The sequence below is a fragment of the Chironomus tepperi genome, unplaced genomic scaffold (assembly GCF_022539635.2).
Source record: "Chironomus tepperi strain 1889 unplaced genomic scaffold, CSIRO-AGI_Ctep_v1 contig_85, whole genome shotgun sequence".
NCBI lineage: Eukaryota > Metazoa > Arthropoda > Insecta > Diptera > Chironomidae > Chironomus > Chironomus tepperi.
Window position 1 is genome coordinate 9,191,116 of NW_027226207.1, and position 25,473 is coordinate 9,216,588.

Here is a 25,473-nt window from a genome sequence, read left to right on the forward strand (position 1 = left end):
ACGTAAACAAACATACGAAAAATTGAAAATATTTAATTAATCTCGAATAATGGCATGTGTTGCATGTGAACACTATGAAAAGAGAATAACAAATATCTTTCGAGATGAAGTATTGAAGAAAAAGTATGAGAAGCTCATTGGATTTAAGGTAAAATTTTAAAAACGTGAAAAATCATACCTTTCAATAATTAAATTTAATTATAGGTGACTGCCGACTGCTTTATATGCGATAATTGTAAAAGAAGGCTGCTAGAAGCACTAAAGTTTCAACAAAATTGCATTAAAATCTACAAAAAGAACAATCCAAATCATCAGCAATGCAAAAACTCATTGAGTAACAAAACATCTGAAATCGACGAACCTTACGAGGAACAACTTGAAGCCACCATACCAATAGTAAATGATGAATTTGCTGAATATAAATTCAATGATACAGAACCAGTTTTTGAGGACATGGATAAGCAAAACTGTTCAAAAACTCCCAAAAATGAGATTGAGGTCCATAAATGTGTAATAATTGAGAAGCAGACAGACCCGTTTTTGACTTTCCAGGAAGATCAAAACAATGCATACCGAGCAGATAGTCCTACTGATTATTCTCAATTAGATAAACGACCCAAAAGGATATATACAGTCAAAGAAAAGTTCAAATTGATCAAATATGCAGAAGAATACTCGAATCGTGAAGCTGCAAGGAAGTTTGGAGTAAATGAGTCAACTATTAGATTTTTTAGAAAGCAAAAAGCTAGATTAACTCCCGCTAAACCAAAGAAGAAGCTAAAAATTGAGCATGAAAGTGATGATTCAGATAAATGTCTTGCTGAGTTGCTGTAAATTATACTTGTACTTATAATTTAATTTAGATTGTAAAATCTCTTTTTAAGTACCATTAAAGAATTGTCACTTAAGTTCTGTATGAAATGAAATGTCATGTTTGATGTATTTTGCACGATGAATCTTTAATTATTTTACAGGACTATTAAGGCAAACTCGATATGGGAGTTTCAAGCTGTTGAGTATAATCCAGCATACATTTATCAGCACCGAAGGCACACATAAGTTTATACCTGTTTCATATTTATACTGTAACGCTCAGCCGACGCATGCATTCAAAAATTCACAAACTTAAGTACCGAACATAAACAAACTTTTTGAACATTCTTAAACGTTAATTTTTCGTTAATTATGGCATGTGTAGCTTGTGAATCGTATGAAAAACGGATCACAAATGTCTATAGAGATGAGGAACTTAAGGAAAAGTATGAGAAACTTGTTGGATATCAGGTAAATTATCACATTTTTGATTTTACAATTTTCTATAGAATTTCCTACTTCTAGGTCATTGTCGATTGCTTTATTTGCGATGGATGTAATCAAAAACTAGTCGATGCACTTGAATTTCAACAAAACTGCATCAAAGTATATAAAAAGAACAATCAAAATTATGATCAATACTCGAAATCATCACTCAATCAATCATCAGAATTAGGAAGTAAGGAACAGGAATATTTTATTCTACAGACAGGTGATGATGAATATACCAATGAGGATCTGTCTGTCAATCAAAATCAATCAATAGGCAATGAATTTGCTGTATATGAGATAAATGAGAAAGAGGTTCAATTTGAGGAACCAGAGCAGCAAAGCTGCTCTAAAACTTCTGAAGATCCCAAAAATGAACTTGATGTTCAGGAATGCCTTATAATAGAAAAACAATCAGAAATGGATGACACACTCATGACATACGCCGATGATCAAAATATTTCATATCTGGATGACAGTAAAGGTGGTAAAAAGGCTAGAAAATCATATACAGTCCAACAAAAGCTGAGTATGATTGAATATGCAGAACAAAATTCAAACCGTGAAGCTGCCAGAAAGTTCAACCTCAATGAATCGACGATTAGGTGCTTTCGACGACAGAAAGAGACACTGGAAGGAATGAATCCAAATAAATCTACAAATAGGTAAGATCCAGTGAATGTTTTAACTTCTTGTAATCAGTAGTAATGAATTCTGTATTTAGACATGGAACACCGTACTGGCCTGAATTAGAAGCAAAGCTTAAGGAATGGGCTGATAAACAGACTTCAAGACCAAAAATGTTAGAAGTTAAAAGAGAAGCCATAAAGATTTCCAAGAGTTTAGGATATGAAAATTTCAGTGGATCCAATACGTACATATTCAAGTTCATGCAACGAAATAACATCGAAACTGCATCGCCAAGACCGAGGAAGAAGCTGAAAATAGAGTTTGAGGAAGATTCGTGAGATTAATTGTAATGAAAAATGTTCAAAATAATCTGTAAGGAACCAACATAAATACAAAGACTATGTTTAGTATATTTAGCAATTTAAGCTAATTTAAAATAAATTTTTTTATTTTTTTTCACTGCTCAAAATACCTTTTTTTCACAATTTTGTTGTACATTTGGTTTCCCAACATTTAAGTTTGTTTTGTATGAAATTTTTCAAAAGTTCAGAAGTTTAAATCTCCATGAGATGTCTGACTTGAAGGATCAACTGGAATGGTATGACTTAAAAATATGATTCTTTATTTTTTGGAGGTAAATGGCTGTTTTGTACATCCACAATGGTCACAATGATCAAAAAATCTTATTGCATCTATGGATGTTCAAGCATTGACTATAAAGAATTCCTATTTCTATTTACCATTCAGTGTAAATAAATTCCCTTCAAATCCAATCCCTAGCAATTCCACTTCTAAACCTTAAATATGAATAGTTCCAACAGAATTAATGATCTCTCTGAAATTTATCTATTTAATTTTTAAGGTAACTTAAACTCTTTTTTTTTGAAATTTTGTGTTATATTTCAGGCACTTTTCTATAATTATTAAATTTTTTTGTTGAGATGTTTTGTAAAGGTTTGAGAATAAGAAAAGAAATTCAAAATTGGTAGTTCAAGTTGGTTGTGATTTAAATTTTAAGTCCCAAAACCCTGAATTTTAAGTTATTAAAACATTTGAGGGGTTTTAATTAAAAAAAAAGAAATTGTAAGGTTTCATGAATTTAAGGATTTGAAAAGGTTTGAAATCTCAAATTTTAGGAACTTAAAATTCCAAAAAACCTTTCAAAATTAAAGAAAACTATAAAATTTTGAAATTTAAAACTGAAAATTTAAAAAAGTTGAAATGACTCAAAAAAATTAATTTGTAAGGTTTTAAAAATCCAAAGAATTTTTATGGTTCACGAAAATCCAAAAACAATTGAATTGTTTTTTAATGAAATCAAAGTTCAAAATCAACTTTTGCTTCAAATTGGGCCTCAAAAGTCAACCAACTTTTATACCCAATATCATTTAATACAATAATAAGAATAAGAAAACCGACATCAAGAAATTAAAATTATTATAATTTATATTATTAAGAAAAAAGAAATAAAATAAATAAACTTATAAAATATATTTGTTTATCAATTATTTCAAATTAAAAAGATCCAAGAAAAAGTTAAGAATTTTTAAAAATGTTTAAAAACACAAATCATGGCACATAACAGTTAGAAGTTCATACAAAGTTCCAAAATTTCTTGTAATCAAATTGAAAGTCAATTAAAGTGCTCATAACTACGTGTTTATGTTCCATTAAAAATATTTTTTTGTTTCTCATCATGCAGCAGCTCACAGCCAGGAAGAATGAATTGATTTTTGAAATTTTTTTAAGGCAACATGCAACGTGGACATCCAAATTTCAGCTATTTTAATTTCGCATTCCTTTTACGTGGTATAGACTTTTCGCTTAATACAGCATTACTCCTCAAATTTCGTATAACATTTACCTTAAAAACTTTCTCTTTCATTGCCTTCTTGTTGGTAGGCGATGATGACTTGGCATCAGTTTGTGAGCTGCGTAAAATTCGTAAATCTTGTGAATTATTTTTATCTTGTACTTTTGATCTTGATTTAACACTTGCAATTGATTCCAATTGCTTTTTAATTGCTAATGAAGTACTTGCTTTCATATCTTGAAATGCTTTTACAGCACGACGTGCACAACGAACAATTCGTCGTTGACTTTTCTCCTTTCCAATTGTCTTTTGTATGCCTGATGATGACGATCGGATATTACCTGAACGCATCTTACAGTTTGTCTGTCTTGTCTCATAATATCGTCCGGTTGATGTATTTTTATTGGATTTCTTCTTTTTGTCTGGAGTTTCTGAATTCTCTTTATTGTTGCTTCTTTCGGGCAGATTCTTTATTTTATTCGCACTTGACTTGTCATTAATTCCAAGATTTGATGATGTAATTTCAAATATTTGTATTGAGTTATCAGTATCAGTATCAGATGTGTCTGGATCACGTGTTATCAAATCAGATTTATTTATTTCCAACTCTTCAGCATCAACTGATGACGCAATATCTTTTTCAGTTTCTTTTCTTTCTTTTTCATCCTTTTCTTCGTCCGACCATTCCATCTCTTCCGTATCTGTGTCAGATAATTCTTCTTCTTCCTCTTCCTCACAGTTAATTTCATTGTGCATTTCAGCAATTTCAGCCTCTGTTGGACGTAAATAATTATATCGTTCCATTGGTCGTGGCGACATAAAGTTTTGATTTTGTAGGAAACCATTATCATTAATAGACGGCAAGGGATATCCAAATGAATGATTTGGAACTGGACGATATGCATAATGTAGAGGTGGGAAAGGCTGTTGTGCCATATTCTGATACATTTCTCTATGCTGATCAAATGTTGCATGATAATGAATTTGTTCATCTGCTTTTGCAAGTAAAAACCTTTCATTAGGGCAACATCCTTTAACAAAGGCACGTTCATTGCTACTTGTATGATAAGTTAAATCGGATGATGATGATGCGCGTTGATGTTCCATATAAGTTGTATGTGAATATGTGTGATATCCAACAGAGAACGATGGTAATTGATTAGGATTGTGATGATCGAGTGGGTTGTTTTCGTAATGATTATAATATGGATATGGATTGACTTGATGGGGATTTTGCATGACTAAATTATAATTTGGATGAACATCATAAGCACTCATATCGACATAGTCAAGATTGTAAGCCTCACTGGTGCTATAGTCATAAATTGTACGACTATTTTGTTCCGGTTCTATATTGCCAATGTTTTGCCTCTTATTTGGTACGTCTAGCATTACACATACAACAGATGTGTTGTCTGATCGCATTTTATTCTCCCTCCAACGCCTTAGTGCAATTTCAACTAAATGACGTGATGGATTGAGCCATTTCATGGCTGATTTATCAACCATTTTAGCATTCTGATCGTTACTTGATTCTGCCTCAAACACGAGATCAACAGCCGTTTGGCCATCCATTATATTCCATAATCCATCACTTGCAAATATAAGACATCTATAATATACAGAATATGTATTAAATACTTTTGAATGTATTGGGATGTTCTAAATGTCATACCTGTGCTTTGTAACATCAATATCATATACAGCAACATCAGGTTCTGGTGAGACCATAAATTTGTCAGTTTTCCAATTATACGACCATAAATCACCGAGACTTCGTGCAACAGCCAAAAACGGAATTTCTTCAATTCTCGTATTACGTCTTATTGGACCTTGATGTGGAAATCTCGGCCTATACCAAACGACTCGATGAATTCCGAGTTTTTCAACGACTTTTCCGCCACATTCTTCTATTCTCTTCCGCTCATCAGGATTTTCAGGCTTATGGTCAACTGTCAATGGTTCTGCTACCCAATTCCTTCCGGGTTCCGAACTTTCTGTCCCCAAAATAATTCCTGAGTCACCAGCATGTCCAATGTACAATTTTCCTTTACGAATAAATGCAATACTTGCTGTTGTTCCTGCTGTACTAGGCAAACCGCTATTTGTTGGCTTCCAATTATCTATAATCGAAGGAAAGGAACAAAAAATAAAAATTGAGAGAAGAAAAAGAGAAAACATGAGCAACATACAACATTGTAAATAAAAACATGTTTGAACGTGCATTAATTGTGCACATGTATTCGTCATTGCCGTTCATTTGTGGGATGTGCGCATGTGTATTGTAAAGTACTTGAGCTTGAGAAATTCATTGGCGGAACTTATACATTAATTTATTTTAATGGGTAATGAAAGCATTCTGAGATAAATCTTGGTAATTAGAGTTAATTCAAGTGTAGGTATTAATAGGGATTATCTAAAAAAATTATTGCATTAGGTAGAGAATATGCTAAGATTCAAGTTGGATTGATTAGATTTTTGCTACGCCACTGCAGCAAATAAGAAATCGCGCTCTAAATTTATATTTTCCTTTAGAATTCAATCAAAACAAATAACAAAACTTACCCAAATCTCTCCACATAGCCATGTGACACTCGATAAATCCCGTTTTTATTGCTTTCAATACATCTGAAACGGCCAAATTTGAATAAATTATTAATTTAATTCAATTTATAAGCAAATAATGGACAGTAATTGTTGATTTAAGGACATTATTAATCGATATTTATTACCTTCATCTTCTGTTGACCAAAATCCTGGCTGATCCACAATGTAATTCATTAAATGTTTCTTGGCAAATATTGCAGCTGTATCTCCTCCATGACTGCAAAAATAATATTTAATTAATTTTATTCAGAATAAATTAAAAACTTTTTTAAATCATAAATAATTCTTAATCCCAAAACAGTTATCCAAACTTGAAATTGTATAATCTGTTTGGAACTGGATGTTTACAAAAAATAAAGCTTGTTAAAAAAAGAAAGTTAATAATTATTTACTCAATAAATGATATTTTTTTTGACTCACCCATCAAACATTCCAAAGTATGCGAAATCCAACTCACTTCCATCGTTTGTTTTTTGATAAGCCACAGAATAAACATCTTCCATGTATTTACGATTTCCTGGGTAATTGGAAATTTTAATTTTAGAAGCGCCAAAAACGGGAAATAATTAGAAAATTTCATAATTTTTATATAATTTACCCATTTCACTATATGCGGTCACCCGCAATCCAAATCTTTCATATCCTTTTGCACTTTTCATATTCATTTTTGCTATTTTAACATTTCAAAATTTATTAAAAATATTTTTTTTTATAAAATCAAGCTATTTTATGCTATTTTCAATAGTTGTTGTAATTTTCTAGAAAAACTAATGACTTGGATTGTTCATATAATAATTAGCTAATTATTTAAATTATTCTAATTTCACTTCTTGTCCAATATACTTTTGAAGATATAAAAACGTAACTTAGTTATATTTGTTGATAGCATAGAACTTGTACTATCAATATCTTATTTTTATTTAAAAATCACAAAAAAAGTTTAAAGGAAATGAAAATAAAAAGAAACTTTTTTAATCCGAACACTTTTTAACCGAATTATTTTGAAATTTTAAAATACGTTACACAAATATCAAATTAATGTTGATGTCAGTGTTGTACAAACTTTTTTGAGGGATGGCATACTGTTTTTTGACAGCTATGTACTATAGCCAAGTACCTGAGCTTGTTCTACGTCACACAAATTTGCCGCAACAAGCCGTTTGGACAACACTGAGAACTTAAAAGATCCAGAAATGAAAAATAAGCAATTTTTTTAATAATTGTTGCATTTATTTCGTTATACACCTTTATAATCAACAGTTTTTTTAACATAATGCATAAGAATTAAATGTTCATATTGACCATTCATCAAGTATATAAAAAATTGATTGTTATATTTTCCATTCTTTTTTGTTTTTTTTTTTTCAAGAAATAAATTACAGAGTTGTCTCAATAATTCCTTAATTTCATATATAAATGGACTCGACCAGAACAATACGTTATACAAACTATGTCTATTGCGAAAGATTAAATATATAACTTTTTTTTTTTTTATTTTTGTCTCACACACCGTTTTATGGAAAGAAGTAAGTTTAAGTATGTATGTTTTGAAAAAAAAATCAGGAATCGATAGTACAAAAAGGAAATGTCATGAGATTAAATATTTTTTTTTCTAATGCTGCTTTTTCGATAACATCCACATAAAAATTCCATGAAACACTATTCCAATGGCAAGTATAACTAAGGAAATTACATTTAAATTCATAAATGAACGAGAATTTGTATCCTGTTTTATGACTTTCGATAATTGCTTCTGAATGTTTGCTATAGCTGTATGTTGCTCATCTAGGCGATGATTAATTTTATCAAGAGCTTCTGAAAGCCTAAAAATGATTCAAAAATTAGATTAGTTTAGTCATATCTAGCCTGAAGTCACTTTAGCTTACTTATTATGATGAACTCGAATCTCCAATTCTCCACTCGAGTCGGAATGTCCATCAATATGATCAGTTGGTGTTGATACATTAGCAGCATTTTGTATAGAACTTAAAGCGCGTCTTGCTGCTAATGAATTTCTTGATTCTGTCTTAAGAATACTCAACGGTTCAGAACTTACAATACTAGCAGTTCGTACAATTGGAGCTTGATGTTTCGTCTTGGTTTGAATTTTATAATTATTTTCATATTGTCGAACGTCATTTCTTAAATCCCATGGACGCAGGTCAGCATGGACATAATGCCACTAGAAATAGAGATGATTAAGATTGTTAATTGACTGTACACCTGTCTAGCTTCCTGTCTTACCTGTCCAGTAACAAGATCCTGTTGAAAATGCTTTGGAATCCATTCAGTGCATGTAGCCTTTCGTTCTTTAACAGCCGTTCGCTGTGCCTCTTCTAATGCAGTCTTTTCTTCCGTTGCTCCTACTTGATCTTCACGTTTTATTGCCGCTATGACATGTTGCCATAGTCTTTCGCTTTCATTCGAAGCCTGTGCTTCTAATTGAACAGTAAATCGCTTAAGCCGTTGCTGCTTCATTTCGGGCGTAGCAGCAAACAAGACACTTTCCTCATTCGTTCGTGCATCCTTTATCATTATTTTTCCATCCCAATGTCCATTAATTGATGCCATTGTCTGCTTACCAAGCTTTAATTTACCAGTAACTAAATTAGTATATTCGTTACCACCTAAGAATGGCTTAAGTTTAAATTCGAGTTCCGTTTTATATCCGGTATTTTCGCATTCAATTGTCACTTTTCCACCCAATTCCATTGTTAATGTTCCCATTAAAATTCCTTTGCAATAAGCATACGGTGAATTTAACGTATAATGTTCGCCGCGAGGAAGTAACGTCAAATTACCAACGCCTTCTAAAATAGCACTCGTTGAATTGCCGTAAAATTTCGATTTTGCCAATATGGAGCAACTTAAGCAAAATCCATCCTGACGATTAGTCATGTAAAATGCTGGAAAAATAGCAAATTATTAGAATTATAAATAGAATAATCTATAATCTTGCTTACCAGAAACAGGTGGATGATGTGAAACTTGTTCAGCTAAATAAAAAGTCCGACTTCCGTTTGGATGTTGCCAAAAACATCTAAATGTTTCACCTAATATTGGATTGAATGGCTTCTTCAAACCTACAAAATAATTCTCATGAAATCCAAATAAATCAGATCAATCAATAATCCTTACCCTTAGGCTTCTTGTAAAATCCAGACAAATACCATTGAGTTATAAGCTTCATACGAATAAATGGATCATCTTCAATAACAGCCTTAGAAATGATGTCAGCATGATAAAACGAATCAGACAGTTTATCAAGGAATGATCTTGGTTCAAGTATAAAAGTTGGAAGAACGACTTTTGATAGATCCATTCCCGGACGAACTTGCTTAACTAAGAACCAAATTAAGCTCTTGTGTTCTTCGGCCAATTCTTCTACTTGTTCTCCAGCCTACAAATAATAAAATTACAAAATTAATTAAGGATAATAAAGTCAATAAAACAGTTTATAACTTACGGCACCGAATTCATCTTCATACTGCGGAATGTAAGCTGTTTCCTGACATTCATCTGGCTGATCAATTGGCTCGTTCTCAGATTCACTTTCGGTCTCGCCAGCTGACATAACAACCGTCGTACTGCCTTCAACATGACTTGCGTTATCATCAATATCCAAATCTTATTTTTACATATGATTTTTTTAGATATTTTTTTCATAAACATATTTTTTGTTAGTTTATCAGATGCATAAGCGAAAGAAAAAAATAAAATAAATATGAAAAATAGCAAGATGATGGATGTTAAAAAAAAATCGAGAAATTCAATCAGTAAAGAAAATTAAATATGTATAAAAGGTATGAATGGAATTTAATAAGAAACTAGCAATTAGAGCAATTAAATCTCTATCTCGAAAGTAATATATTTACGGAGTATCTAGGTGGGATTGTTCACAAATGACGTCAATACATCACATTTTGACTTAATATATGACATTACAGCATCCTCTTCTATTGCATAACTGACATAAAATGTGAACAATCACATCAATTGATATTGAAATTGATGAGGGATGTGGGTGGATGAATAGCAAGGTAAGAGGTAGGAAAGTTCAAGCAAAAATAAAATCTCAGTAGCTAATTTAGCAAAAAGTCATCATAAGAAATAGAAAGCAGATGACTAAGTGGAGGCACATTTTTGCTGTTTTTATGACCTTACTGACGTGATTGTTTTAAAGAGCTTTTTCAAATCGATTTTTCAATCACTTTTGATTGTTCCTTGAAGGTGAAATTTTTGCAAATTTTTCTCATGCTCCGAGTCAAGGAATAAGAATCTTCAATCATTTTGACATTAAATAAATTAGTTTCAAAGTTATTCACAATCAAAAGTGTCAAGTGGAGAATCCACGAAAAAAAATTAATCTTAATCCAACGTCAGTGATGGAAAAAAATTTATTTTTGGTTCAATTCAGTGATTTTGACACAAAATGAGCATGTACCCCATGTTAGAAAAATCTAAGTAACCCACCCAGCTATGCCTATTGATCAATCAAAACCTGCCCATATAAAAACAGCAATTTTCCAATAAATTACACGATTATGCATTACAACAACTTTTAATCATCTCGTGAAATTCAAGCATTGACCTACATCAAGATAGCATTAACATTCACTTATAATGCAAAAAAATATAATTTTTGTAGCTAAACTAACTCTTCAATTTGTTGTTAATCCTAATATCCACTTTTGTTGGTATCTTTGAAACATTTAATGGATAACTTTGCCGTCGATTATGTCCAGATTCAACAGCATTTTCAATGACATTTGTAAATGAATTACTACGCTGTACAATTTTCTCCGTATTATAATCAACTGAGAGGTAAGCATCAGGTGATTCCTGTGTCATGCGTTCAATTTGACCAAGTGCTTGATAAAGCTGCTGAAAAAGTGGAGTAGGAGAGGGACAGGGACTTTGAGGAAAAAATGTTTTTCCAATTGTTGCCGGTGTTGCAGCACGAGACGCAAATATTCTCAACAGTGGCGACAAATTGCCACCTTATTATTAAAAAAAAATAATATGCAAAACAAAATTGAGCAAAAAATTGTTTCGCGGAAGCGGAAAAAAATTTAATAAAAAAATATGAAACATTTCCATTATCCATTCTTTTATAGGAAGTAGAGTTGGGATGATTGGGGGACTTTTTGGCGGGAAAATGTTTGAAAACCTTACAAATTCTTTTTAATGGAATTGTAAGGTTTTCGATTTGTGAAAAATAAATAATTTTGAATTTGTTCCTTGAATTCCCATCCAATTTTACACAGAATCATCCCACAAATTCCTTAAAATAATTTACAATTCCTTACATTTACTTAAATCAACTCACCATGTTCATTGAAATGCTTCTCATAATCAGCATCAGACCACTGAGTTTCATGTGAACTCGTACCCGATGCAGCACTTTCATTAAGTGGTTCTCCTTCAACTGCTGCACTTGTGCTAAACGACCGCACTAATAATGCAGAGCATCTTAATGAAAGTTCTAAAGCATCCATCCAACATTTTCCAGCTGCCTGCGATGGTGCACGGAAGATTAAATAAGATGTTGGGAGTGGTTGTGTGACAGCTCCCATAGTCTCTTTCTCAGGCCCACGCGGTGCCCAAATTGATTGATCAAGTGGATGAAAAAGTTTAAAACAAAATCCATCCTTTTTACTTGGACGTTCGATGACTTGACATGATGTTAACACAACCGTACCGACCCATGATGAACTTTTTATTTTTGGACTTTTATAAAGCAACAATAATCCAGGCTTGAGTACACACCAAAGTTTCGTCCAACTTTTTAAAGTTCCACGAACTTTTAGCCAGTCAGCAAGTACAATAACAGCCGGATCTTGTAATGAATTAAGTAATTCACTTGCGACACGTTTCTTCTCCTTTCGATATGACTTTCGTTGTGCTTTATATGACTCCTTGCGTGTAAGCTTCGAATCGACCACCATCTAGATGAAGGTAGAGCACAGTAAAAAATATATAATAAAAGGACGACAATTAGGTTGAGAAGTTGTAAAAATTAATATAACACGAGCCACTACCTTATTTTCAGCTAAAGCACTTTCAATCTTCGGACTATGTTCGTTCCATACCGAAATTCCTGACATAATAAATAATAGAAGATAATGAATTATGGTAAAATGTTACAAAATATATTAATTTTAATATGACCGCAATAGCGTCAATAAGAACACATCCAACATGTAACGACATCAAAGAAAAAAAATCGATAACAAAATATTTATATCAAACAGTAACAAGTAAGTCTTATACAGTAGCAATTTAATTTTTTTTTTGCAATTTTCTCTTTCTATATCCACAAAACAACAAAATATTATACAATGCCATTTACTGGCAGACACGGTGGTGTCTTCACTGATTCAGTAATAAAATAAAATATACATGCAAAAAAAAAGAATTGATTTTTTAGCGCATTTTCCACTTAAATATGCCGGGTAATTATTATTGCACACTGACATTTATTTGAATAATTTAAAAATAATTTGTGTAGGTGGGGAGAGCTATTATTTGTTGGATTGTATTTGTTGAAGTTGTGTGACTTCTTAATGGTAAATGAAAGTGGTCGAGATCGATCAATCAAGTGTCGTGTGAATTGTGATGAGTTTGCTATTAATTTTTGATAATTAATATTATAGGAAATGTTTTAATTGAATTTGAGCAGCGTTAGGGTGTGGAAAGTCTGGGATTTACTTTATATTCTATCCGGTAAGATTTTTGCATTAGTTAGCTCTCATAAAACTTGTAATGCATCTTACTACGTAATGGGAGATTCCCAGAAAGCACATAAATGTAGCATTAAGCTCATTTTGTCTAATTTCACCATCAAGCATCTGATTCTTAGTTGCTATAAGCTATGAGACATCAAAAGCTATTCTGATCAGACAACTATTTTCCTGAATATGCTAATGAGCCTTTGACATCGGAAACTGTATGATTATTGGCTAGTGCCAGTCGAATTTCATGTCTAACAATTTCAAATAATAGCACAGAACTCTAACAGACAATGAACCCATGCAAAACAAGCCTAAACGAGCATTTTTCATGAGTATACCCAATCAAAATAATTCAGCATGCTTAATTTAATGAGCATACTCATGAACAAGCTCCTTATATATTCTGATTGAACTTAAAAGTGATACCCACTACCAAAATAAGAATTATTGGGTTGGTGACTTAATTCTTGGACACTTTCAGATGAGATTTTGAAACTTTAATGTCTTTGCAATGGAAATAGATTTCGGAATGAAACAAAAAGCAGTTTATAGATCAAAATAGAAATATGTTTTCTCATTAGTTTAAATTTTCCATATGTCAAAGGAAAACTTTGTGGAAATTCGGAAAATCAAACTAAAGTCAAAAAAGATACGTCGATTTGGTTCAAACTCGCTTTTCTCTAAAGTTTTCCATTGAGTAATACTGAATCTTTATCTTAAAATTTAGTACTTACATTAAACTTAAAAGTTCCGTAACTTTTAAAATTTTTCCTTGGAAAACTATCATGTGACGTAATTTTTAAATTTCCTTGTTCAACATTTGAAAAAAAATGGAAAATCTCAATTTTCTCAGAAACTAAGCAGTCAATTAAAAAACTGAGTATGCAGTTTTATGCAGCATAACTGTAAGTAAATTTTGGCATATAAAGTTTTTGAAAACACGATACTTTTTCCGGACCCTCCGTACAGGCCCCGAGGGCAAGTTCAAATTAGGGAACTCTTTATATGCCAAAATTTACTTACAGTTATGCTGCATAAAACTGCATACTCAGTTTTTCAATTGATTGCTTATTTTCCGAGAAAATTGAGATTTTCCATTTTTTTCTAATGTTGAACAAGGAAATTTCAAAATTACGTCACATGATAGTTTTCCAAGGAAAAATTTTAAAAGTTACGGAACTTTTAAGTTTAATGTAAGTACTAAATTTTAAGATAAAGATTCAGTATTACTCAATGGAAAACTTTAGAGAAAAGCGAGTTTGAACCAAATCGACGTATCTTTTTTGACTTTAGTTTGATTTTCCGAATTTCCACAAAGTTTTCCTTTGACATATGGAAAATTTAAACTAATGAGAAAACATATTTCTATTTTGATCTATAAACTGCTTTTTGTTTCATTCCGAAATCTATTTCCATTGCAAAGACATTAAAGTTTCAAAATCTCATCTGAAAGTGTCCAAGAATTAGATCACCAACCCAATATCTCATAATTCACAACCAATAGATATCACAAAGTCCAAAGAAACTCCAATAATACCAGAAATTCAACTTTAAGTTTCTACTTCATAAACAAGTCTTTCAAAATTATTCAAATCTCTAGAATAATTTAGTCATCTGACTCATAGCTCAATCTAAGGACTATCATAATAAAAGAAGAAAAAATATCCACTTGAAATCATTCAAAAAGTACTAAACATGAATTACTGTAAGATTATGATGAACGATAAACGCTCGATTATGATAATCATGAATGTGGGCATGAATAATTTATCATACGGTCTCTAATAAATTTCCCAGCATAATCTGCAATACATTTTTAGCCGAGCGGCACAAGGCAGAGAACCGCATGGGTCGAAATCAACTGTCACGGCGACGTCAGAGCAACTTTGTGTCTTGTCGTTAATACGGCGACGTCAGAGCAACATCGTGTCTTGCCGTTAACACAACGACGTCAGAGCAACGTCGTGTCTTGTCGTCAATACGGCGACGTCAGAGCAACATCGTGTCTTGCTTTTAACACAACGACGTCAAAGCAACTTTGTGTCTTGTCGTCAATACGGAGATGTCAGAGCAACTTCGTGTCTTGCCGCCAATACGAAGACGTAAGAGCAGCTTTGTGTCTTGCCTTTAATACGGCAACTTAACGGTCAGATTGTATACAAGTTATGCTGTTCGGGTTACACACTCAACATGAATTTTTTATGGATGCCAAAGGCAAATTATATAGAATTAAAAATTGCAGCACTAGTGAATCTTGCCTTGACCACATCCATCATGTTCACACGATCATCAACAAACTCAAAACCCTTTCAATTCCAACTTCTATGCGTCTAAAAACCTCTGTTAAATTACCATAACTTCATAACAACATTAGATTTCGTAATAATCAAGCACGACACACACCATTTACATTTTCAAATGTATTACACAGTTTTTTTTTAAATGCTATTTTTTTGTTTTTTATTCCTCACCAAGATCAGATAAACAAGATTCATGTGACGCACATTTTCAATTCCACTCATGTCTTTCATTACAAAATTGAGATAAACACAAAAAAATTCTTTTTATTTCTGATATTAAATTCCATTTTTTTTCACATTAAATGTGCTGTCAATTTTTCATTAATTTCATTTTTCCGGAATTTATATCTCCTTAAAACTGTTATTCTATTACCGTACCTAACAGAGATTTCCATCGCATTCTTTTTGAGCCACTTTTTTATCAGACTACACAGTAAGTGTGCTACACATAAACTACTAAAGTGATGTTGAATGAAAATATAAAAAAAAAAATACACAAAAACACAAAAAAAAAAATATGAAAAGTTGGAAGGAATTACTCAAACACACATAGAGGAGAGAAATATTGTTTTATTTTGTGTCAAGTGGGGAAAAGCACCTTCAAAGTTTTTATATTTTTTTTTGCAATTAAAAACTATATACATGAAGGTATCAATTACATGCTGTACGTTTATATGTGAGGTCAGGTTCATGGGAATAATAGCAGTTTTTGCTATAACTGCATGTGTTTGTGTGTAAAATGAATTTTCTAGTGACTGCCAAACTATGTGTCGCGACGTTTTGCCTAAAATATCTTAAAATTTATCTCTTTTGTTTGCATTCTGTTTATGTGTTTCTTGAGGTTGTTTGTCTACACTACAAGCTTGATCTGTCATTGTAGATTATGTCGTACAATGTGTGTATTGTCTAAGTTAGACCAAAATGTTGTTCGAACTGTGGCATGCGTAAATTTGAGTAGTCAGTTTGATGTCGACAGTATTGCATGACAGAATCCTTGTCATATTGACAATATAGAATTGAGAGATGGGATTCAAACTCGTGTATTCACAAAAAAGAGTGATACAGCCTAACTATTGCATTGACAGATTCGCTTACATATGGTTTCATACCCAAGATTCAACTTGATCAAACATCACAGTCGGTTAGAGTCAGAATAGACTGTTTGTATAGAAAACTTGTTTAATGTAATCTAGAGTAACTTTGGAAGTCCTTTAGAGAATCCGAACAGTACAACGTGTTCGCTGGGTCGCTGAATTAATGGTAAGAAGCAAAGCTTATGTATGGAAAAGTCGACTTCAGCAAACTCGACTTCATGGAAAATCCGAGTCGGTTACGAAATCTGAGTCTCACTTACGGAACATTAACAGCTGATTTCGACTAATTTTTACATCGAAAAAAGAGGTTCTCTGCTACATGCTACTCGTGGAATTAGCTTAATTGATTCTAGATTGCTTTTATAAGTCAAAAGCTTTGTTAAAAACAGATTTAATGTTTCCTAGATAAGAGTCGTGGGAAATTTCCTGTTAAAAGCACAGACATTTGGAATCAAAGGATTTAATCGATCCCCTTCTAAACTTAGAGACTGAACAAATTGAAAACAAGTAAAAAATTCAATTTTCCAAAAGTTTTGATTTCTTTTCAATTTCCCTTCCATAGCAAATGCGCTAAAAAAGCACGTACCGCAACAGCAAAAAAGTTTGGCAAACCCTGACTAATTCTGTTATATTTTTTTCGCTAACGTAGTCAAATTTTGTTTATTATTTATTTATTTTCGTATGATAAAAAGTCATTTCACTCATCCGGCATATCCATGATAAGATTATCACTGCGTAGATTTTCATTTCGTCAACAACAAAAAATCTCTTTACGTTGAGTGTATGTATACATTTAATTCTGATTTAGTGCAGCTTAATAATGTTAGTTTGAAGTCATTGTTTTTACGTTTATTGCGAATTAACTTGAAAATGTAGAAAACCAGACGAAGAATTGCGAATTAACAATTAGCGGGAGGCTAAACTAGGAAGAAGAATTCATAAACTATGGCATTAATATGCTTTTAATTCCATTCAAACAGTAAATGATTAATTATTGTAGTTCATGTATTACACAAATTACATTTTTTTATCATTTTTAGAATTCATACAAAATCAAAGGCCACCGAAGAATTGGAAATAATGATTATATTTGTGAATCAATGAAGTAATACAGTTAGAGCCGATAAGTGAATATACATACATCAAAAAAAGCAATTAAGGAAATCATAAAATCTAATTGAAAAAAGAGCTTTATGGAAATAATTGAGATATTACAGCGCATTTGATGAGTCAAGTAAAGGTTAAAGCTTCAATTGCATTGTTTTGACACAAAATTGCTTTATGAGGAATTTTAAAGGGCGCCTAATACTGCAAACAGCCTTTAAATTGTATGACAATAAGATTTAGTTCATTTTTTTGGCAAATCAAAAACAAAAGACATCAAAGGTTTTCATCAAGTTTTAATTTACTAGACTTAACTTTTTTTTTTGAGAACATTTGCTTTGACAGAGCAACTTAGTATAATCGGATTTCGTACTTATTTCCTTTCAATTTTCGAGTCTTACTTGAATCTTATTATTTTCTAATAATATATGTTAAATTATTTGAGCTTCAAAGGCTTTAAAACAGGAAATTTAAGGATTTTTTGAAAGAGAATTTGAAAGGTTTTGGAACATTTTGTTGAAATTGTATGGTTTTAGTCGAATTTTATATTTTAGTAGGACAATTTTTGTGAATTATATAATTTCATAATTGTAAAACCAAAATAGAACTGAATTTGTAAGGCTTTAATGATCCCAATAAAATTGTCTAGCTCAACAAAAACAATTAACTGGTTCCCAAGCATTAACTTACGGAACACGGAATCAAAAAAGTTTTAATTGCTCAAAATTAACAAACATCATGTAGCAACTGTTAACATCTTTGAACTCTCAAGCCATTACAAGGCACTTGTAGCAATTTCTCGTAAATCACACAAATGATTGATATTTTATGAGTTGTTTCGCTAGTATTTCTTTCTCTAAAAAGTCATAGTTCAATTTTATAACAAGCGAATCACATTGAATAACTAACAAGTTGATTGAACTTGACACTTGACTACCTCATTTAAATTATTAAACAAATAGCTTTTGTAATGTACCCTAGCCATTTGCATACAAGTCACTATATTAATAATTTAAGTCACTTCCAGTTAAGTGATAGATTTAATAATTTTTATATATAGAAAAAAAATCTCTACACACAGCATGCAACACAAAATCACATTTTATATATTCGCAATAACGACTTTTTTCTCATCGAAACTATAAAAAAAAGGTTATGAAATCATCAATGAATATACTGGATGTCCAGTCATCATAAATGAATAACATAAGTCAATAATATAGCATGGAAAATACGCTAAAAATAATTAATAGGATTAAAAGATAAAGGAAACTATAATTGTTAAATATTGACAAGGTGTTAAGCAATTGAGGCACAAATAAAATCACCTGCGTTCGGTGATGATGGATTACTGATTAAGCTATCAGAAGAATTTAATTTCGGGAGCACCAAAAGCGAAATGCGACGATTATTTGTATCATGTGCTTTAAAAAAAAGGTTGAATAGAATTGAAATATGATATATGTATTAATATAGAGTTAAAAATAGATTTATAGGGGTCAGCACAAAAGAGCCATCATATTTTATTTAAATGTACATTTAGATGCATTAATTAAATTAGAATCAACTTATGATTTTTTTTTTCACATAATTTTTTATGATTCAGTTCTTTTATTTAGCACTTTTGAAGGTTTTTTTAATTATTTTAATTTAACTTACCAGCTAATTTATTGGTGCTTGGTGACTGTATTGGCGTATTAGCAGACGATATCGATGCTGTGTCATTATTATTAGCGTTATTATTGACGTTTTTAGTGGGTGTCGATGAAGCAACATTCATTTTTATAAAATTTTTTCACCGAATTTTTAACTTTATTATTTTCACACGAATATCAAAGAAAACTTTGCTAATTTCAATATTACACAATACAGCTAACACTAAATAATAACATTTAAATAGCTAACTTAAATTATTAATGCTATTTCACTGCATTTCTTTAATTTTTCTTCGCGATGAACTTTTTTCAATTTTTTAACTTTTGAGAATCCAAAAGAAAACCGTTGTGGAAATTTTTTTTTTGAATTCTTCATCGACTTTGGATTAAACAATTGCGAAATGTAAATATTTGCTTTTACTCATCGTACACAAAGATAAAGTAAACGATAATGATATCAAATTACTTTAACAAGAAACAGCTACACATTTTGAGCATTTTTAAGGTGTAAATATTAGTTTAAAGTGTTCTAATATGTTATTTTCACTATCTGCAGATTGAAAATCATTAACGGTTGAAATATTTTTGAAAAATTTACCCAATTCGGTTCTGTTTATTGTTTTTTCTGTGAGAAGTAAAAGATTTTTTGTAAAAATAATGAATATCGCGGAAGTGGACCAAGGAGTCCAGGTAAAATCCAAGCGACCATCAGGTAAGTTAGTTAACAATATTAATTATCCAAATCCAATTAAATAATCATGATTTTTGGCCCGTATAGACTCGAATTTTAAGCAACAAAGGTATGTCACCATCAATAGAAATTAATTTTTCATTATGGCAATATTGATTTTCGTATATTCTCGCACAGATTACCTTCATGGCAACCAATACTTACTGCTGGAACTGTTTTACCAACATTCTTCATAATTGGAATTGCATTCATACCTGTTGGAATTATCTTGCTATATTTCTCAAATAGTGTGAGTCATACAGTTTATTTATGGGAATTCATTGAGATATGCTTAAAATGTGTGAAAATTATATCAACAAAAAATAATCATTCATGTATTACTTTCACAGGTTCAAGAGCATGTTATCAACTATACTCATTGTAATAGGACCCAGGGTGACATGACATGTGCGAAATTTCTTCAGGATAATCCAAATACTTCGGAGAAATGTTATTGTGAAGTTGCATTTAACTTAAATACTGACTTTAAGAAGAATGTCTTTATGTATTATGGATTAACAAATTATTATCAGAATCATCGACGATATGTGAAATCGCGTGATGACAATCAACTTTTGGGTGAATTTGGTGGAGAACCAACTGACTGTTCACCATTTGACAGAGATATTAATGGCAGAGTTATTGTTCCTTGCGGTGCTATAGCTAATTCGCTGTTTAATGATACTCTAACAGTTCGATCAGATGCTCTCGGTCCAGTGCTCTCTAATAACACTGGGATTGCATGGCCAAGTGACAAACAGATAAAGTTCAGAAATCCACCAAATTGGAGAGATGGTAAGCTTTACTTTCTTGTCATGTTGACTGATTGTTGTGTCTAGATAACGTGTTAGGGCGTTGCTATACATATTCTGCCAGTCATGTGTCATTATTAATTAAAGGACGGGAAGAAGGACTAGGTGTGACTTTAAAATTTAATGAGTTTCAAAAGTCTAGCTTTATTTCTTGCCCGCAAGTCATCATAATTAAATTCTGATTCTATAATTTTAATTTAATTTACAGCACTTAAAGACAAGGGACGACCAATTGCATGGCGAAAGAATTTATGGGAACTAGATCCATTAAATGAAAATAATAATGGTCTACAAAATGAAGATTTGATTGTCTGGATGCGTACAGCTGCTTTGCCAAGCTTTAGAAAGTTATATCGTCGAGTGTTTCATGAGGGACGTTTTGCTGATGGATTGCCAAGAGGACGATATGTGTTGACTATTGAGTACAGTAAGTATCATTTAATATCTGCTAATTGTCAATTCCAGCAAGCACCACAAAATGTTATGCGGTTTTTGCTAATTATCGATTTTATTTACACATTATGGTTGATCTCATTTTATTTTCAAGTCATAGTCATAATCATAAAATTAATAACTTTCTCGTTCCTTATTCAGACTACCCCGTAACCCAATTTGATGGCACGAAATTATTCATCCTCTCAAACACTTCGTTTTTGGGTGGAAAGAATTCCTTTTTAGGATATGCTTATATTGCAGTTGGTAGTATTTGCTTCATACTTGGTATTGTGTTGCTTATTGTTCATCTTAAGTATCGAAGGTAATATAAATCAATTATTTAAAGCATAGAAAATAGGTTTCAATAAAAAAAAATCAATTTGATTTTGTCTATTATAGTCATGCACATTCATCAACATCATCAAATACGAATCCAAGAACTCCATATACCTAAACTATAATTCAGGAACAAGTGGAAATAATAAAATAGAACAAGTCATTATTTCTTAATATTTACTACTACTGCAAAGTTACAACAACACATTAAAAATGTTATATCATAGTAGACAAATGGTTCCTATACTTCTTTTTATTTCTTACTTATTTATCAACACATCATTCAGAATGAAATTCAATGCCAAAAAAGTTTTTGCAGCATAAAAAAAAGGAAAAACTTTTTTCCGTGAGGAAATCTATTTTTTTTTCGTGACTTAAATTTGTTAAATTAAGGTCATGATGTTTTAAAAATGGTATAACAGAATATGGTAGATTAGTTCAGACTAGTTCCAAATAGTTTTTCGATTCATTTATGTAATTAAAAAAATTTTCTGGACTTTTCAATTCTAATTTAAGTTTAAATTTGTTAGAATAATTTTAATGTTTGGTAGCTATGGATGAACTTTTAATTAGAAATTTGTTTAATCTGTTGGACTTATGGCTTTTAAAGCATATATCTATGATTTGTTACACCCAGAAGTCAATAAACCTATTAGAACTACAAAAATCAATCGCCTAGAGGCTGATTTAAGTCATGATTCACTTGCTTGTATTACTCTGTCAAGTATAGCTCTCGTAAGCAGTTAAGTTTCAAAATCTTATTAGTAATATTTTGTGATTAAATATGAATTGATTGAATTAAAAGCAAATGACAATTTAAAGCACGAATCATCATCATAATTTGATAAACGTGAGTAATTGCGATAAAAATTGTTCAGAATTTTGATAAAAAAAAGTTTTTGAATCATTGTCAGTTTAATCTAAAAACTTTTGTGGTTTTCTGTCATTAATTAAGGTTTTAATTTAAAAATTAAAAAAAAGTCATCATATTTTCAAAGCAAACACATGGATTGATTTTATACCAGAAGGATTCGATCCTTAACTTTTCTTACAACTTTTGCGATAATAAATTGCAACTTTCATTTTATTTGAGGTATTTTGACAAATTTAGAGTTTACAATTATCTAATACAAGTGAATCAGAGTATTTTGACTTTTCCTTCAAAACTTTTAACGAATGAATACATTGTAATTTGTATATCAACAACATTGCAACTTTGTATTTTAAATGCTTTGTAACAATAGAATAATATACCTTCATATATTATGCGCACTGCAGCTTATAGCTTTGATCTAATAATGTATATCAATTATTTTTCAAAAAGTATAATGTTGCATGCAAGCATTGATGAAAGAAAATATGAAGATTTTGAAAAGAAACTATAAGTTTACGTTGATTTGAATTCAAATTTCACATTTTTAACAGCTTATTACAATAGAAAATATGAACATTAGAAGTTATCTTTTTTCAAAACCTAATACTTTTTCAAAAAATGTATTAGTAAGCAACGTGATTTATATATTTTTTGAAGGCTATAATAATTTATTAAGAAACTTATTTTGTTACCAATTTTCGTTAAATCAAACTATAAAGTTTATAGTCAATTTATAAATTCTTTGATGTAGTTTTTATCACTTAAATATAGGATTATCAACTTTATATCAGATTATTACAAAAAAAAAATTATAATACAGCATAATGATAATGCTTAACTTATCAGATTTAAAAAGAATGATTCATCTATAAAAGTGTTATTTTCTTTAAAGAAGACAACAAGTATGTTGAATGTATTATTAGATGTTAATGACTAAGTGTCCTTGAAAAAAAAATTATATGAATTAAATAGAATATGAAGATTATCAATGATTAAATGTATAAGAAGATGAAAAATGACAAAGAATTAAAGTAAAAATAAAGTAATAAAAAACATATTTCAATAAAACTAAGGAGCAAAAACAGCAAAGTACCATATGTTAAATCTTATGTGAGCTTCAAAATAAATATTCTCATCCTTTCGCACCTATACTACACGTTTTTTTCACCCAATGACGATAAAAAGTTGGTGATTCATTCAAAGAAATTTAACGACGAGAAATATTGGATATGGGGAAAGCTGTATGTTTCATTCAGGAAAAAGTAACGAGTAAACTTTTAAAACTTCCGTGCGATGTCGATAAAAAGAGGTTAGAATATATTAGCAGCGGATATTGAAGTTTACATGAATTGCATAGGAAGGTAAATTAAGTCGGCAATCATAACAGCACACCGTATACGCTTCGTCGTTGTATTAACCTTGTAGCCTGATATCATCGTGATAGCTGATTTGGATCCATTTTTAAGGTGAAACGCTGAGTTCGCCGCATTGTGTTACTTGATAAATTGTCTAAATTTCACTAAGAAGCTTTAAATTCTGCAAAAGAACGAAAAGGCCTTGAAGCCTTTTGTGCTGTCTATGCAATTGTAATACAAAGTAGACTAAAGATCATAAGGCGCCAAAATGTCAAACAATGTGAAGAAAAAACAGTCCAAAACAAAAGCTACACGGAAGTTTTCAACTTTCAATCATTGAATGTGCTTTCTCTTGTCATCGGTACCGCTGGTACGCAGAAGCGAAACTTATGCTGTTCATCCATCGTTTTTGCCCTTTATACGAACTCGAAAAAAGAAGTAAAAGAAAAAAACTTTTTATGGAAAAAGCTTTTCAGTTTTTCTTTTTTCAAATCATTCCCATAAAAGTGTCTCTCGATTTCATATCGTGTGGATTTTGATTTCGTCAAAAGACTTTTCATTTTCTGTGAGAAAATTTCAACGACTTTCGACATTTATATATTTACGGTTGAAATACGAAATGATTTTAAAATCGTTAGAAGTGAAAGTTTTGTTAAGTTCATCGGAAAATTGCATTTAATGACCGTAAATTTATTACGATGTTAAAAAGTGCTTGACATTTTTCATAGATTTATGCTGGACAAATTCAAAAATGTTTTACATTGTAAATCCAAAGTTTTGTGTGATTTTAAGTTTGGATATAGTAAGTGTTGATAAGTTTGTAATGACCGCAGAATTTTCATCATCCTGATTAACTAAACAAGAAGAAATGTCAGATGGAGAAGAAATCACTAGAACGTAACAAAAAGGTTGATTAATTAGGCAAGAAACAACATCGAAAATACGGCAAAAAAAGAAGAATTTGTTCGAGGAAAAATCGATAAGTATTTTCCGGCAAGGACTCATTTAAAAAAAATACGATGTTAAATTGAAAAGAAAAGAGAAAAAAAATGAAATTTTTCGTGCATTTATAAACTTTTTTATCCATACCGAAAGGTAATGAATCAAAATAATATTATTAAGGTCATTAATTAATTTTGATTAATTATATAATTTTTTTATTTTTGTAACCTTTCAACCGAAAAAAAAGCTTCTTAAATGGATGGGGAAAGTTTTTTTGTGACTCACTTATCCAATCCATCCATTTTCACACGAATAGCTTACTACAGTGTTGTATATGTAGGCATAGATATTCTTTTTTCTTGACCTAAAAATTGTAAAATATTGGTTTTCTTGGCTTTTTCATGCATTCTCAAACCGATTTGTTTTTTTCTACTTTTGTTCTATTTTTGTTATTCTTTATTTTGGGTTTTTGTGGCTTTTGGGGTAAATCTATTGGGAAATGTGAGAATTTAGTTCTTTTGGGTTTAACGAGCTTGTAGAATTAGAATTAATGGTCACTTTATTAAAAGATAATTAAATTATTTGGTGTCTTAATTAGATGAGCTGTCTTAAGTATTAAAGTATTCACTTCTTGTCGATCTTAGTTCTCTTGATACTGTTGTAACTAAGAACCATTTGATGTTCATTTCATTTGAATTCATAGCTTCGCTAAAGCATAGAATTCAGCTAATGAAGAGTTGTAAAATTTGC

The 25,473-nt window shown here is 30.9% G+C and overlaps 5 protein-coding genes and 1 long non-coding RNA gene across 13 annotated transcripts; 4 read left to right on the forward strand and 2 right to left on the reverse strand.

The window, feature by feature from the left end:
• LOC139086347 (uncharacterized) lies at positions 1 to 926 on the forward strand. Its single transcript, XM_070634771.1, has 2 exons — positions 1 to 148; positions 205 to 926. The coding sequence occupies exons 1-2, from the start codon at positions 50 to 52 to the stop codon at positions 832 to 834; spliced, it is 729 nt and encodes a 242-aa protein (XP_070490872.1). The 5' UTR covers positions 1 to 49; the 3' UTR covers positions 835 to 926.
• Positions 927 to 1,139: 213 nt separating this feature from the next.
• On the forward strand, positions 1,140 to 2,415 carry LOC139086193 (uncharacterized). The gene is made up of 3 exons (XM_070634561.1): positions 1,140 to 1,284; positions 1,339 to 1,967; positions 2,027 to 2,415. The coding sequence occupies exons 1-3, from the start codon at positions 1,186 to 1,188 to the stop codon at positions 2,268 to 2,270; spliced, it is 972 nt and encodes a 323-aa protein (XP_070490662.1). The 5' UTR covers positions 1,140 to 1,185; the 3' UTR covers positions 2,271 to 2,415.
• Positions 2,336 to 7,125, reverse strand: Pp2C1 (protein phosphatase 2C). Its single transcript, XM_070634560.1, has 6 exons — positions 6,951 to 7,125; positions 6,773 to 6,869; positions 6,478 to 6,569; positions 6,311 to 6,373; positions 5,421 to 5,868; positions 2,336 to 5,357 (listed from the first exon to the last, which is right to left on the reverse strand). Exons 1-6 carry the CDS (start codon positions 7,015 to 7,017, stop codon positions 3,713 to 3,715), a joined length of 2,412 nt encoding a protein of 803 aa, XP_070490661.1. The 5' UTR covers positions 7,018 to 7,125; the 3' UTR covers positions 2,336 to 3,712.
• Positions 7,126 to 7,809: 684 nt separating this feature from the next.
• On the reverse strand, positions 7,810 to 19,568 carry Orp8 (Oxysterol-binding protein-related protein 8). 6 transcript variants are annotated; one of them, XM_070634885.1, is made up of 11 exons: positions 19,244 to 19,568; positions 18,913 to 19,008; positions 12,394 to 12,452; positions 11,682 to 12,300; positions 11,011 to 11,352; positions 9,819 to 9,943; positions 9,491 to 9,752; positions 9,316 to 9,435; positions 8,597 to 9,258; positions 8,239 to 8,534; positions 7,810 to 8,175 (listed from the first exon to the last, which is right to left on the reverse strand). In XM_070634885.1, exons 1-11 carry the CDS (start codon positions 19,362 to 19,364, stop codon positions 7,965 to 7,967), a joined length of 2,913 nt encoding a protein of 970 aa, XP_070490986.1. In that variant the 5' UTR covers positions 19,365 to 19,568; the 3' UTR covers positions 7,810 to 7,964. The 6 variants fall into 6 exon arrangements, with proteins under 6 accessions (XP_070490986.1, XP_070490987.1, XP_070490992.1 ...); XM_070634886.1 differs by lacking the exon at positions 18,913 to 19,008; XM_070634891.1 differs by lacking the exon at positions 11,011 to 11,352 and having other exon boundaries at positions 19,244 to 19,566.
• Positions 13,028 to 19,486, forward strand: LOC139086434 (uncharacterized). Of its 3 annotated transcripts, none has more exons than XR_011544015.1 (4): positions 13,028 to 13,078; positions 14,907 to 17,261; positions 17,315 to 17,459; positions 17,521 to 19,486. It is a non-coding gene; the product is annotated as an uncharacterized lncRNA (long non-coding RNA). The 3 variants fall into 3 exon arrangements; XR_011544014.1 differs by having other exon boundaries at positions 14,907 to 16,987; positions 17,043 to 17,459; XR_011544013.1 differs by having other exon boundaries at positions 14,907 to 17,459; positions 17,521 to 19,471.
• Positions 19,569 to 19,800: 232 nt separating the features above from the next.
• On the forward strand, positions 19,801 to 23,515 carry Cdc50 (cell cycle control protein 50A). Its single transcript, XM_070634892.1, has 7 exons — positions 19,801 to 19,951; positions 20,018 to 20,039; positions 20,108 to 20,219; positions 20,320 to 20,764; positions 20,990 to 21,208; positions 21,376 to 21,538; positions 21,616 to 23,515. Exons 1-7 carry the CDS (start codon positions 19,897 to 19,899, stop codon positions 21,668 to 21,670), a joined length of 1,071 nt encoding a protein of 356 aa, XP_070490993.1. The 5' UTR covers positions 19,801 to 19,896; the 3' UTR covers positions 21,671 to 23,515.
• Positions 23,516 to 25,473: the final 1,958 nt, after the last annotated feature.

What these genes read in the sequence shown, in the direction of transcription:
- LOC139086193 (XM_070634561.1), top strand. Translation starts at nt 1,186, where the DNA reads ATGGCATGTGTAGCTTGTGAATCGTATGAAAAACGGATCACAAATGTC. An exon ending in AGAAACTTGTTGGATATCAG is followed by an intron (nt 1,285 to 1,338) that starts GTAAATTATCAC and finishes TCCTACTTCTAG; the next exon opens with GTCATTGTCGATTGCTTTAT. An exon ending in CCAAATAAATCTACAAATAG is followed by an intron (nt 1,968 to 2,026) that starts GTAAGATCCAGT and finishes TTCTGTATTTAG; the next exon opens with ACATGGAACACCGTACTGGC.
- Cdc50 (XM_070634892.1), top strand. Translation starts at nt 19,897, where the DNA reads ATGAATATCGCGGAAGTGGACCAAGGAGTCCAGGTAAAATCCAAGCGA. An exon ending in AAAATCCAAGCGACCATCAG is followed by an intron (nt 19,952 to 20,017) that starts GTAAGTTAGTTA and finishes TGGCCCGTATAG; the next exon opens with ACTCGAATTTTAAGCAACAA. An exon ending in TGCTATATTTCTCAAATAGT is followed by an intron (nt 20,220 to 20,319) that starts GTGAGTCATACA and finishes TTACTTTCACAG; the next exon opens with GTTCAAGAGCATGTTATCAA.
- Orp8 (XM_070634885.1), bottom strand. Translation starts at nt 19,364, where the DNA reads ATGAATGTTGCTTCATCGACACCCACTAAAAACGTCAATAATAACGCT. An exon ending in GATTAACAACAAATTGAAGA is followed by an intron (nt 9,944 to 11,010) that starts GTTAGTTTAGCT and finishes GTCATGTTGAAG; the next exon opens with GCAGTACGACGGTTGTTATG. An exon ending in ATTTTACAAGAAGCCTAAGG is followed by an intron (nt 9,436 to 9,490) that starts GTAAGGATTATT and finishes ATTATTTTGTAG; the next exon opens with GTTTGAAGAAGCCATTCAAT.
- LOC139086347 (XM_070634771.1), top strand. Translation starts at nt 50, where the DNA reads ATGGCATGTGTTGCATGTGAACACTATGAAAAGAGAATAACAAATATC. An exon ending in AGAAGCTCATTGGATTTAAG is followed by an intron (nt 149 to 204) that starts GTAAAATTTTAA and finishes ATTTAATTATAG; the next exon opens with GTGACTGCCGACTGCTTTAT.
- Pp2C1 (XM_070634560.1), bottom strand. Translation starts at nt 7,017, where the DNA reads ATGAATATGAAAAGTGCAAAAGGATATGAAAGATTTGGATTGCGGGTG. An exon ending in TACTTTGGAATGTTTGATGG is followed by an intron (nt 6,570 to 6,772) that starts GTGAGTCAAAAA and finishes TTATTTTTGCAG; the next exon opens with TCATGGAGGAGATACAGCTG. An exon ending in GGCTATGTGGAGAGATTTGG is followed by an intron (nt 5,869 to 6,310) that starts GTAAGTTTTGTT and finishes CTTCGATTATAG; the next exon opens with ATAATTGGAAGCCAACAAAT.